The 14,532-nt window shown below is 36.6% G+C and overlaps 1 protein-coding gene across 3 annotated transcripts in view; it reads right to left on the reverse strand.

Moving 5' to 3' along the window:
• The window catches only part of TP63 (tumor protein p63), a 266,039-nt gene extending 252,396 nt beyond the window's left edge, over window positions 1-13,643 (reverse strand). For all 3 annotated transcript variants that reach the window (XM_020872827.2, XM_020872826.2, XM_020872831.2), the window contains exon 1: window positions 13,472-13,643. In XM_020872827.2, coding sequence (XP_020728486.1) covers window positions 13,472-13,533 — 62 coding nt within the window. In that variant the 5' untranslated portion in view covers window positions 13,534-13,643. The remainder of the gene's footprint in view (window positions 1-13,471) is intronic.
• Between the last annotated feature and the right edge of the window lie 889 nt (window positions 13,644-14,532).

The following is a 14,532-nucleotide window of genomic DNA, read 5'->3' on the forward strand; positions in this document are numbered from 1 at the left end:
TTGAGAATTACAAGTGTAAAATTAAATATGTAAAGTGCATAGAACAGTTTCTGGTACATAATAAGAATTCAATAAATACTAGATATTTAGTGGTTTCTGTCATCCTCATTTTCTAAAAATACAGGATTAAAAGTTGAAATCTTAGAAAATTTGTAACTATAATTTTTAGAATTATCCTAGTTAATGAAAAAGTGCTAATTAAAGTACATGTCATCTATTAAAGTAGCAAATTTTAAAAATAATATCTGGGAAGACCCAGAGGGATCGGGTGGAGAGGGAGGTGGGAGGGGGGACTGGGATGGGGAATACATGTAAATCCATGGCTAATTCATTTCAATGTATAACAAAAACTACTGTAATGATGTAATGTAATTAGCCTCCAACTAATAAAAATAAATGGAAAAAAAATAATAATATCTAAACAGGAACTCTGGAAAAATGTATAGACATACCCTTTTAAAGAGCAATGTTTTCCAAAAACTTGAAAAAGTATATACACTTTTATTTGCCCACCCTCTGACTTGTTAGGTGGCAGCATATTCTGGGTGAAACAGCAAAGTGTTTAGATAGTCCTGGTTTCAAATTCTGACTCAGATAAAAATGAAAATTCAAAAAGTTCCTTCCACATACTAGTTAAGTCATCTTGGTTAAGCTAATTATTTTTCTGAGTATCAATTTCTCATCTACAAACCGGGCCTATTACTCAACTTAAAAAAAGATAGATTGCATGAGATAATGTGGGTAAGGTAAAGCTGAAGTGAAGTGTTAGTCACTCAGTTGTGCCTGACTCTTTGCAACCCCATGGACTGTAGCCTACTAGGCTCCTCCGTCCATGGGCTTCTTTAGGCAATAATAGCCTAGAGTGTGGGTAGCGGAAGGGGTAGCCATTCCCTTCTGCAGGGGATCTTCCTGACCCAAGAATGGAACCTGGGTCTCTTGTGTTGAAGGCAGATTCTTTACCATCTGAGCCACCAGGGAAGCCAACTGGATTTTAATGCCACTCCTACAACTTTCTTGCTCTGAGGCCTTGGCAAACTTAATTTCTCCGTACTGAGTTCTTCATTTGTAATACCGTCTGAGCCACAGGGAAGCCCAACATTGGTAGATTATGCCGAAATTGGTACAGATTGAACATGTGTTAGTTTGCTTTCTGTAAATATTTGTTTCATGAAATGATCCCAAGAAAATAAGTTAAAAAGGTGGCTATATACTATTTTTAATTTATAATAGCCAACCTAAATGTACAATAAGGGAAATAAATGTACTACAATAATTTGCCTTAATGTGATGTAATACTTATGCATTACTTATATATTTGATAAACACAAAATTTAAAAAGATGGTAATGGTAACCCTATATGCAAAACAGAAAAAGAGACACAGATGTATAGAACAGACTTTTAGAGTCTGTGGGAGAAGGAGAGGGTGGGATGTTCAGAGAGAACAGCATTGAAACAAGTATACTATGAAGGGTGAAACAGATCACCAGCCCAGGCTGGATGCATGAGACAAGTGCTCGGGGCTGGTGCACTGGGATGACCCAGAGGGATGGGATGGAGAGGGAGGCGGGAGGGGGGATTGGGATGGAGAATACATGTAAATCCATGGCTGATTCATGTCAATGTATGACAAAAACCACTACAATATTGTAAAGTAATTAGCCTCCAACTAATAAAAATAAATGGAAAAAATAATTAAAAAAAAACACAAAATGTATGGAATGTTCAGTTCAGTTCAGTCACTCAGTCATGTATGATTCTTTGCCACCCCATGGACTGCAGCATGCCAGGCTTCCCTGTCCATCACCAACTCCCAGGGTTGCTCAAACTCATGTCCATCAAGTCGGTGATGCCATCCAACCATCTCATCCTCTGTCATCCACTTCTCCTGCCTTCAATCTTAAATCATCAGGGCCTTTTCCAATGAGTCAGCTCTTCACATCAGGTGGCCAAAGTATTGGAGTTTCAGCTTCAACATCAGTTCTTCCAATGAATATTCAGGACTGATATCCTTTAGGATTGACTGGTTTGATCTCCTTGCAGTCCAAGGGACACTCAAGAGTCTTCTCCAACACCATGGTTCAAAAGCATCAGTTTTTCAGCACTCAACTTTCTTTATGGTCCAACTCTCACATCCATACATGACGACTGGAAAAACCATAATTTTGACTAGACGGACGTTTGTCAGCAAAGTAATGTCTGCTTTTTAATATGCTGTCTAGGTTGGTCATAGGTTTTCTTCCAAGGAGCAAGCATCTTTAAATTTCATAGCAGGAGTCACCATCTGCAGTGATTCTGGAGCCCAAGAAAATAAAGTCTCTCACTGCTTTGTTTGTTTCCCCATCTATTTGCCATGAAGTGTTGGGACCAGATGCAATGATCTTTGTTTTTTGAATGTTGAGTTTTAAGCCAACTTTTTCACTCTCCTCTTTCACTTCCATCAAGAGGCTCTTTCCCTCTTTTTTGCTTTCTGCCATAAGGATGGTGTCATCTGTACATCTGAGGTTATTGATATTTCTCCCTGCAATCTTGATTCCAGCTTGTCCTTCATCCAGCCCAGCGTTTCACTTGATGTACTCTGCATATAAGTTAAATAAGCAGGGTGACAATATACAGCCCTGAAGTATTTCTTTCCCAATTTTGAACCAGTCTGTTGTTCCATGTCCAGTTCTAACTGTTGCTTCTTGACAGGAATACAGATTTCTCAGGAGGCAGGTGAGGTGGTCTGGTATTCCCATCTCTTGAAGAATTTTCCACAGTTTGTTGTGATCCTCACAGTCAAAGGCTATAGCATATTCAATAAAACAGAATTAGATGGTTTTCTGGAATTCTCTTGCTTTTTCTAAAATCCAGCAGATGTTGGCAATTTGATCTCTGGTTCCTCTGCCTTTTCTAAATCCAGCTTGAACATCTGAAAGTTCTCAGTTCATGTACTATTGAAGCTAGGCTTAGAGAATTTTGAGCATTACTTTGCTAGTGTGTGAGATGAGTGCAATTGTGCAATAGTTTGAACATTCTTTGCCACTGGAATGAAAACTGACATTTTCCAGTCCTGTGGTCACTGCTGTGTTTTCCAAATTTGTTGGCATATTGAGTGCAGCACTTTCACAGCATCATCTTTTAGGATCTGGAATGACTCAGCTGGAATTTCATCACCTCCACTAGTTTTGTTTGTAGTGATGCTTCCTAAGGCCCACTTGACTTCGCATTCCAGGATGTCTGGCTCTACGTGAGTGATCACACGATCATGGTTATCTGGGTCATGAAGATCTTTTTTGTATAGTCTTCTGTGTATTCTTGCCACCTCTTCTTAATATCTTTTGCTTCTGTTCAGTCCATACCATTTCTGTCCTCTATTGTGCCCATCTTTGCATGAAATGTTCCCTTTGTATCTCTAATTTTCTTGAAGAGAGTGCTAGCTTTTTCCATTCTATTATTTTCCTCTATTTCTTTGCCTCTATCACTTAGGAAGCCTTTCTTATCTCTTCTTGCTCTTCTTTGGATATCTGTATTCAGATGGATATATCTTTCCTTTTCTCTTTTGCCTTTCACTTCTCTTCTATCTTGGCTATTTGTAAATGTCCATATGTGTATATGGAAAATTCTTATGTAATTTATAAAATAAAATATTGAAATGATTTTATGTTAAGTATAAAATTATGGAGCTAGAAGGTGATATGGAAAACAACTGTTTTATTAGATTTGTCTTACTGGCTTCTAATATTGTCAAGAACATGTCATTTGTCTGATAATTTTTCATATCATTAATATCAAATCACAAGTACTTTTATCTGAATGTTTCATCTGAGAATACCTAAAGTGCTCTGATATTTATCCTCAAAGATCTTCCTTTATCCTGGTCTTAATCCAGATGAAGCTAAAAGATCTATGGTAAAAACTGGTATTTAGAAGCTTTGAATTTTTAAATTCCTTATTATATATTAATTTAGTAAATATTTACTGAACATTAATGAATTTTTTTTATTTCAAATAAGCTTAGATATTTTAAGCCTTTATAATTTCCCTTTTTCTAATTCCTCCTTGTCACTCCAACCAACAGTATTTATCAATTTATTTAATAATTTGCTAATTTACAAAACTCCTTCAAAATTTTCTTGGCAAACCAGATAAAAAAACAGTTTTAATAAAATCCAGAAGTTATATATTTTGTCAGTTTTATTGGGTGTTTTTCTTTTAGATAGTGGCTGTCATAATTTCTCTAACAAACTGCCCTAATTTACTTTTGCAAAGTCATAATTTCTCTAACAAACTGCCCTAATTTACTTTTGCAAAGCAAAGTTTAAACTAGTTTTTTTAAAAGTGTTTTGTGATATTTAGCTTTCTCAGGTATATTCTGTCTTTTCAAGAAGTGAAGGTATATAGAACATCTATTAAAAAAGGAAAAGTGGGGAGGGGAAATGATTCAAGATTTTGATGTAAAAATCATATATACATTTTATGTGAAAAGATAAGGTGGGTCCTCAAATGACGGAAGAGCAAGTAGTGCTTTCAGAGACAAGGCTTTCACTCAGTGAAGACATGATTCAACATAAGGTTCTAGCAAATGTATTAGCGCGAATATAACACCGAGGATGGCCTACCTTCACACCAGTGCTAACATGAAGAGAAGTCAGCTATCGAGAGTGCTTCACTATGCTGGAAATATTCATTAAAGCCATAGCAACCTCTACAGTCTACTACAAAATAGCTTATGCAGGTGCAAAGACTTATATTAGATAGTATCAACTGGGATGCTGCAAAAATTCATTAGAATGCTCATAAGTTAGTTTGAAAATCCTATTAAGAAAATTTTTCATTCATTGCCTGAGATAAAAGGGTTTAAAAGAAAAATAAAATGGAAACATACATCTTATTAGCACTTTTTATTTAGGGCAAATTGCGATGAAAAATCTGGAAGAAAGTGAGCTTTCTCATGGAAAAGTTTCAATGAATAAAATTACATAGTTAAGAAGTGACACTATTAAGTTCAATCATAAAAATGGAAGCTCCCTGAGTCAGAAAGGAAAAAGAAAAGCTAATGCTGAATTTCAAATAAAAATAATTAAGACTTGATTTTTTTAAGGAAGCTCTAAAAATTGACCACCTTGATGAAATGTCAAATGTGTTCGGAGGATAAATTAAATTCACTCAATAACCTTAAGACATAACATACTTAACTTTAGAAACAAAAGTCTCGATTCCAGCATTACCCCTACCATGAATTTGTATATATTCTATCCAAATCTATACCACCTCAATCTATACCACTATACTTAAAACAAAAGAAAACAAACAGCCAAACAATCAAACAACAACAACAAAACCCTTACATTTAAAAATCTACTCTAGGTAACCATACAGCTGATTAAATTGTCACAACAATTTTCAGTTTTGTACTTCTCAACTAAAAATGCTTTATCAGTCTAATTATTATGATGCTGGCACTGCCCTCAATTATAAAATAACTGCTTGAGTCAATGGAAAGTGAGAATGGGTGTCTGCTATTCAACTTGATATATTAAGTTTGTTCATTTGAAACAAAAGAAAAAGGTATAAGAGATTGGAAAGTGGAAAGGAGATCTGTGAGTCCTTATAATTTGACTTCTAAGCTTAATGATTTCATTCTGAACTTCAAAGAGGCTAATTTATAATAAAAAGAGAGACAGATATAAGTGGAGAATGGAAGGTAAACAATAAGAATTGAGTGACAATCCTCTCCCTCTAAATTATTCCCCAAATATTATGGCTTAAGGTAAAACAGAAATGTTAATAACTGTCATTTCCCAAACCTTGAAAACCAAAAAGTACACATCACCCCATGTCCATGTCTCATCCTATTTTAAATGGAACAAAGTGACTTTCAGGAGTTGGGAAGTGCATAATTACATAGACTGGAGTCTTTGGACTTTGATCATAATTATAGTGCTTTATCCATCCATCACTTGTTGCTTGAGGACTATTTCTTGGTGAATTCTTTAAAGGAGATAGAAACCCTGTCAGGACAAATTTGAGCTGCAAACAGCTAATCAAAAACTTGGCTCTCTTGACTTGAAACAGATTGAAAATTGCCACTTTAATCTCACAATCCACTTGGCTTTTAAGTAAAGTGAGAACATGAAGTCTCTCTTTGGAAAGGCATGCATCTCCCATTGTTCATGCCACTGGGTACCTTTTTATGAGCTTCAACTGGGACATTCAGTCCAAGTCCTCCTCCCTGCATAGAGTGGTTCTCAAAATTGGGTGTATATATAAGCACATCTTGTGGGGTGTTTGATAAAATGCTGCATTTTGCATTTCTTCCCCTCATGATCAGTTTCTCAGAGGGTGCCGTCAGAGTAATTGGAAACCTAAAATTAACTGAGAACCTTATAGCACAGAAGGCCTACAACTATTTTTCCCCCCAAGAGTGGTCTGAATGGCCTGAGAAGTACATGAATCAAAATTATTTTTGTTTACAATGAAATTCGAAGGCTCCAGCTAGACTTATCAAGTTATAGTCTCAGGTTATTGAGTCTCAGCTCTCTGAATTCCTAACAGTTTCAGAAGTGAATGTGTGTATTACTGGGTTTTCCTGAGTCTGAATTTGGGTGTCAGTTTCAGTTACTTCCTGAAAGCCAAATGAATTTCTCTAAAAACCTTTCTGAGGAACCTTAACAGAGGCTTCCCTAGTAGCTCAGTTGGTAAAAGAAGCTGCCTGCAATGCAGGAGACCCAGGTTTGATCCTTGGGTCAAGAAGAGCCCCTGGAGAAGTAAATGGCAACCCACTCCAGTACTCTTGCCTGAAGAATTCCATGGACAGAGGAGGCTGGGCTGTCCATGGGACAGCAAACAGACATGACTGTGTGACTAACTTTCACTTTTCACTTTTTTTCAACAGATGCTACTCACCAAAGTCACCCTTCCAACTTACAGCCTTCATGGTGGGAGCTTTGCATTTGCAATCCCCATGCTGCACATCCAGGGCCTTCTACCCTCTCTTGCACCTCACTGTAGATTTCTATGCATGTCGTTCTTCTTTGGAAGCCCTGAGGTCTAGGATTGTATCTTACTCATACCGTTTATCTTTCCCACTCAGGACCAAGAAAAATAGATAAGCTCATGGAATATTTTAGTTAAACAAATCAAATCAAAACAAATGAAAAAAAAAAAGGTTTAGGTTCCATATCTACAATTTGAGGATAAAAATTCATTACCTGGTGAATCAGTTTCCTATTGGAGCTGTAACAAGCTATCACAAACTTGTGGCTTAAACCAACCCAGATGTATTATCTCACAGTTCTGCCAGTTGGAAGCCTGAGACAGATCTCATTGGGTTGAAATCAAGGTGTTGGCAGGCCTGTGTTTCTCCTGGTGGCTGTATAGGAAAATCTGTTTCCTTGCCTTTTCCAGTTTCTAGAGACAGCCACCCTTCCTTGGCTCCTGATCCCCTTCCATCTTCAAAATCCATTGAATCTTCTCTCACCTCACATCACTTTGACTTTCTACCTCCCACTTTCACTTTTAAGGAGTCTTGTGATTGCATCCCACTTGGATAGTCCAAGATAATCTACCTATTTTAAGATCAGCTGATTAGCAGCCTTAATTCCATATGCAACCTATCACCTCTTTGCTGTGTAATATAATGTATAATCATGTGTAATATAACATAGCTCCATAAAAAAACTAAAAATAGAGCTACCATATGACCTGCAATCCACTCCTAGACATATATCTGGAGAAAAACATAATCTGAAAAGATACTTGCATTCCAATGTTCATTGCAGCACTGTTTAAAATAGCCAAGACATGGAGTCAACCTAAATGTCCATCAACAGGAATGAATAAAGAAGAATCTAAATCTTCTAGAAAGAAATGATTCAAATAAACTTATAAAACAGAAATAGACACAAAGAATTCAAGAAGAAGCTTATAGTTACCAGGGAGAAGGGTGGGGGGGCAGGATGGTTAGGGAGTTTGGGATGGACGTGTATGCACTGCTATATTTAAAATGGGTAGCCAACAAGGACCTACTGTGCAGCACATGGAACTCTGCTCAATGTTACAAGGCAGCCTGCACGAGAGGGGAGTTTGGGGGAGAATGGATACATGCATATGTATGGCTGAGTCCCTTTGCTATTCACCTGAAACTATCACAACGTTGTTAATCAGCTGTACCCAATACAAAATGAAAAAAGAAGACATGACTATTGCTGGAGACCACTGTTTTGCCTACCTCATCTGTCCTGGTGAATCAGCTACATAACATGTTGAGTAACACTTTGTTACTCATAAAGTTCTATATGGATCTAATAAAATAGTATGCTCTGTGGTAGAAAGCATTGAATGGGGGAGAGACTTGGATTCTAGGCTTGGTTCTGCTACTATTTTTGTATGTGATTTTGGGCAAGTCCCTTAACCTCTCTAGGTTTTAAATTTCTCAATTCTAAAGCAGAAGAATGGAGACAAATCAGCATCATGGGGCAGGACTCACAATCATCTTTGTGTTTAAATATAGAGCGAAATGAAAGCTAGGTATGCCTCCATGAGGACACATTTGTTGCTGGGAAGGAAACTCAAGTGCACCAGTGTGCTGTACACACGTTAGTTGTTTAGTCACTAAATCAAGTCCGAACCTTTTGTGACCCCATGGACTGTAACCTGCAAGTCTCCTCCATCCATGGGATTCCCCAGGCAAGAATACTGGAATGGGTTGCCATTTCTTTCCCCATGGGATCTTCCTGACCCAGGAATCAAACCTGCATGTCCTGCACTACAGGCGGATTTTTTTTTTACTGTTAAGCCACCAGGGAAGCCCCCATATACACAACAGTAGAACCTAGCAGTACACTAAGTGGATGCATTGAAGAGTTTAGTGGGTTATTATTTAACTCTCAGTGATTTAGCTGTGAACAGTAGACTAGAAGTTGTTATCCCTAGTTAACTTACTAAGAAACTTTAATTTGGATGGCTTAAGTGGTTTCCATGAAAGTCACATGGTCAGTTAGTGGTGGCGTTACGACTATTACCCAGATCTTTTGATAAGTGCTATGTGCCCTCAGCTGACACACGTCCCTTCCTCTCTGCCATTTAAATGCACTCACAGCTCGGGAGCTGTGTACAGAATTACAGTACATTTTACTCTTGGCTAACAACAGTGGGTCATAATGGTCTTTTGACATTTATTCTTGTGAAAATTGTAAGGGTTGGAGGCAGATTTTTCTTGACTACAGTTGGTGACTGCATTAGACCCTGTTGATAAACCCTGTATTACTTTATGAATCAATTCTCCCTGCCCTCTGCCTTTTTTCATTTCAAGCACTGATGTAAAAAACCACACAGATTGCATCATGTGAACTCATTCCTTTCAGTCAGACAGAGAAACTTAGTGATTATGGAGCTGGCTAAAATTAATGGAATAGCCATATTAAAAATGGTTTGCTCACTGAAGTGGATGGATACATACTTAATTGTCATCAAAATTATATTAAATGATATATTAATTTTCAAAGTTTCCATTGCATATAAAGAACACTATGGGCTCATTTTTCATTTTTCTACTGGATGTGATCCCGAAAGGAAAAAACATTTGAAAAAAGAATAAATTAAGAAAGTTTAATAAAGGGACTATTGATGAAGGGAGAAGAGATATGGTATGACTTTTTGGAGTTAGCAGTGGCTAAAAATTGTTACACCCCTAGGTTTGAAGGAAAAGGATAGTAGAGAGAAGTTACTCAAACTCAAGATACCCAGACCTGTGGTAAGAGCCCCTGTAGACCTGAAACCTTTAGGGGAAAACCCAAGGGAGAAACAGGGAAGCATAAACCCCCAATTCATCCTCCTCCTGTCCTTTGATCTCCTGCTAGACGTACCCACTGGTTGAACCCAAGAGAAAACAGAAGAGAAAGGAACTGCTTCATAAGGAAGTCTTCATAAGTCAGCTTCCTGGGATCCAGAGCCACAGGAGGTAGGGTGGATGTGGAGAAGCAAATTGAAGACACTCGACACAGAACTGCATCTGTCTTTATGAGATTATATTTGACAAATAAAATGATCCTCCACTGTAAGTTCATTGTCACCCACAGCCCTCTTCATCCTTTTGGGATATATTTAGAAAACACAGTTTAAAAAGTTGACCTTTAAGCCAGTAAAGCATAAAATTCACAATCAATATGTAATTTACACAGGAAATGTTTCTTACTCATCCATACAGAACTTTAAAGTTTAAACTTCTTTGAGTAAAGAGGGTGACTGAAAAAAAAAAAACCCAAAGAAACAAACTCAAAATCATTTTACCAGTGGTTCAAACTGTAATATGTTTTACTTTCTCTTATTTTATTTTACTTTCTCTTATTTCTCTCAGTTATAATGTTTCAAAATTTAATCTTGATTCTTTTGTATCATTTTGACTGGTTAATCTTCAAAATGACATTTGGAGGAATTCAATCTGTCTTTTAGAATTACTTGGTTAAAGAGATCTGTGTTAAACACGAGGTGGCAATTCCAAAACTAATTATGCAAAAAGGCCCAAATTATAACCCAAATGATAAATTAACAAGATTTAACTCCTAAAATGCTAAAATTTAGATTCATTTTGAATATTTACAAATAAAAAATAAACAGAACTCATTGATTATGGTTTTAATTTATAAGGAAATGGTATCTTACCCTTTGGCTCTTGTTTATTGATTTCCACAATTTCATCTATTTTTTTTTTAAATTAAGGTAGCAATAAAGTGACAAAACTTGTGATTTGTCCACCTTCTCCTCTTGTATATAGATAGCTTAGATAGTTTCAGTATCTTTCAGTATCTTTGATTTTCAGAAAAATTTTTGTAAAAACTACAGTAAATTAGCATCCACATCAGAGCACAACCAAATGCATAATATGTTAATATGTTCAGGTGCAAAGGGGAAAAAAAAGCAGAGGGTGAAATCTAAGTTTGAAATGTATATTAAAACTGACTTTTGGGGAAATGGCATTAACATTCAGTAATAAATGATAATAGCAGCTCTCATTTATTGTATTCTTTGATAAAAGGAAATTCATGCATTAAGGTAGCTTACAGCTAAAAATAACAAGAAATCCTGTTCTTTTATAAAAATTCTCTTTTATAACTTCTTTCTAAAGACAAGGTCAGGAAAAAGACAAATTTAACTATGTAGATGACTATGATTATGGAATGATTAAATTTGGTCTTACTTAAAATAGATTTGTAAACTGAGAACTACAAGGATTGTCTGCTTAGAAAAACCAGCTCAAATCCATTCACTCCTGAGGAATCAAACAGAATATTGTTTGATTCTTTCTTACAGTGATATTCCAGTTATTCATTCATTTATTCCCTAAACAGTCTAGACAGAAAAATATAATTCAGAACTTGATATATCTGACAGTGGTTAGAAATATGAGGAAAATGTTCATTATTAAACATGTAAGTATTGTAGAGTTAAACATTACAGCCATATCTTGTTCATTTTTGTATTTCTAGTGCCTTGCTCAGAGTAAGAGGATGGTTGGCAAGGAACATTTTTCTTTAGTTTATTTTCCAATTAAGTTTTAATGACAAATGGAAAGTAGATAATCTTACCTAAAACAATTTATTTGGCAAAGAAATGTTCGCTGATCACTCTGCACCACCATCTCACAGCTGCCCAACACGAACCCCTCTTCCCCAAAAGTGACACTTGCCGTGAAGTTCAGAGATTCAGCAGAATTTAAAACATTTTTAAAGTACTATTATTATTTTAAATTTTACAGTCTTTCAAAAATTGAGATGATATTTGCTCCATCAATGGGCAGGTTGCTGGGACACTCTGAAAAGCAATTTCCTTGTGTATTCATATTTACAGGCTTCCCTCATCAATCATTAGAAATAGACCTGGACAGAGGTCTATGTGATTGACATGCAGGTTGCTAGTCAATAGAAGAAAGTTTCTTCTAGAGCTGAGGTAGATCCAAGAACCTACTTTTAAAAAGATGTCCTCAGGGGATGCATTATACAGCTAATGTGTCACCAGAATTATCCTCTTAGAAATATTCTTTCAAATGTTTTATTGAAGTAGAAAATGTTGAGGCTGGAAAAATTTTGAGAACTAGAAAATCTTTAATATTTCTCTCTTTATCCACTCACTCCACAATGCCAACGAAATCTTATATAAGAACACAAATTCCAGAGCCATTCTTTTTTGCTACTACTGTTTGCAATGCACAGCAAGGCAGGAATCAAATCACCATACACATTTCTCACTTCAACCTGGAGACCAACAAACTTGCTTTCTCTCTCTTTCTTTTTTCTTCCTTTCTTCTCTTGCTCTCTCCACCATTCCATTCATGTTTCTCCCTTTCTTTCCTTCTTCTGCTTTCTCACACAGTCCACCAGAAATATCACAGGGAAAGAAGTTGCATTTGTAGGGTTGGCCAAAAAGTTCATTTGGATTTTTCTGTAAGATGTTATTGAAAAACCTGAACGAAATTTTTGGCCAACCCAATATATAGTCTACATTATTGTTTACATGGTAATAACTCATATTAATGAAGAAAGATCACATGGCCTCCTTAATTGCCTGGGCAATTGGACAGTGAGCCCTGGTCAGAGAACCTACTCTGTTACTGAACTGATTCTTTCCTAGGCATTCGTGGTGAATGACAAGTTAACCCTTTTGGAACCACACCATTTTCAACAGCCAGAGGACCTCCCTCATTAGTCTCAGAAAATAAAGTATGAAATTCCAACATCAAATCTTGTGCTGTTAAATTAACAACATCACACTGCTACATACGACTTGAATATTTCCCATAACTTTATGACTGGAAAAACACTGTTCAGATTTCATTTACCAGTTTAAAAATAGCAGACTCTAATTTGAAATACATACACACACACACTGGGCACACTCACTAATATTTCCTCCTAGTGCTAAGCAAACATTACTTCCTATAAGCAGAAATGAAATTCAGGATACTCATAAGTTTTAAAAGTCGGATTTGTCAAAAGATGATGTTTGTTATGAAACAAATCAAGAAGAAAATATGCTATAGAGCCAAAATGACAAGCCACGATCTGCTTAGTATAACAATGGCTATTTATCTATTTTTTATTGCATAAATCAAAATTATTCTGTGTTTATTTTGACTTGAAGATCATTCACAGTTTATTACGTCCCTATCCAATGAAATGTCTTCTACTTGGGTGGGTGAGGGCTGAGCCTGGCAAATAACAGATTTTAAACACCTTAAAATGGTGTGACAATTTTCTGAGACATCATGGGAAGACCGTCTTTAAACTTTGTTACTTTGTACATTCAGATAGGAGCTAAAAGAAAAACCTAGAAGAGATGCCCACAGACCACTTTAAGTCCACAGAAAGTGCAAAATAATATCACTGTGCTCATAAACAAAGAGAGGCTGCTCTTTGAATACAGCAGAAACACTCATCATACACAAGGCACTCCAACTAAGTTTTGATAGAAGTTTATCTCACGTTTAAACTCACCGCTGGATGTAAGGGTCGGGACAGTACTGTAGGGTGGCACACCGTGACGTTTCAAAATTCATTTCCTTCAACTCTCTTTGATATCAATAAATGGAGAAAAGTATATAACATATACACATATACCTGTGTATACATAGATATCAAGCCAGGAGGCTAAAAGCAATAGGGTCAAATGCTATCAGACATAGACGTGTAGACACTTTCCCCCTTCACACATATTTGAAAAGAGGCGGAGCGTGTCTCGATTTGAACCAATGAGAGTCATCAAGTGATTAAAACACCAGAAACAGTCGAATCTTACCAGCTGGGCATCCTCTCTAAAGTTGCTCTTCCTCCTCTACTACGGCTTTAGAGTCCTTCATGTATAGTGGCCACACTCGTTGGCAATTTGGAGTCATCGCTGAACGGCTGGTCTCTCTGGTGATTGGATGCTGGCATGAACGGCATCAGAGTTTAATTTCAGCAGCCTGGACTTTCACAACAGAGCAGAGCTAATGAATGTCCACCCTGTTCCAACTAATTAATGCTTCCTCGTATCTGCATACTGGTTTAATTTGAGGACTTCTGTGACTGCTTCTGGAACTAAATATTTCACAGAGCTGCTTAGGAAGTTTGTTTTTTTTTTTTTTCTTCTTCTTCATCTCCACCATCCCCCCACCCCCCCACCCCGCCCCTCTTCATTCTCCCTTTCAGCCAACCGCCTGTTGTGGTCACAATCTCAAATAGCAAAGACGGGGAAATTCCTTGATTATATTTAACCTAGAACTCGCTCTTCGTCTCAACTAAAAGAGATACCCATTCACATCCCCTTAGTATTGCCTTCCCTAAATTAAACAAAAACAAAAACCAAAAACCTTTATTGAATTTTTAAAATATCCTACCTCAAACACACACACATAATTTTCTTAAAGTAATATTAAAATGGAAAATAATGTAGTATTTTTGACAGTTTTGAAGCTTACAAAATTATTTCAAATTGCCTCTTACTGGAAACATTTGAGTTATCTCCATCTCTCTCAGTCTTTCCCACTTTTTTATTTATGTCTATTGTTTTGACTGGT

This window comes from Odocoileus virginianus, chromosome 4 (assembly GCF_023699985.2).
Source record: "Odocoileus virginianus isolate 20LAN1187 ecotype Illinois chromosome 4, Ovbor_1.2, whole genome shotgun sequence".
NCBI classification, from domain to species: Eukaryota; Metazoa; Chordata; class Mammalia; order Artiodactyla; family Cervidae; genus Odocoileus; species Odocoileus virginianus.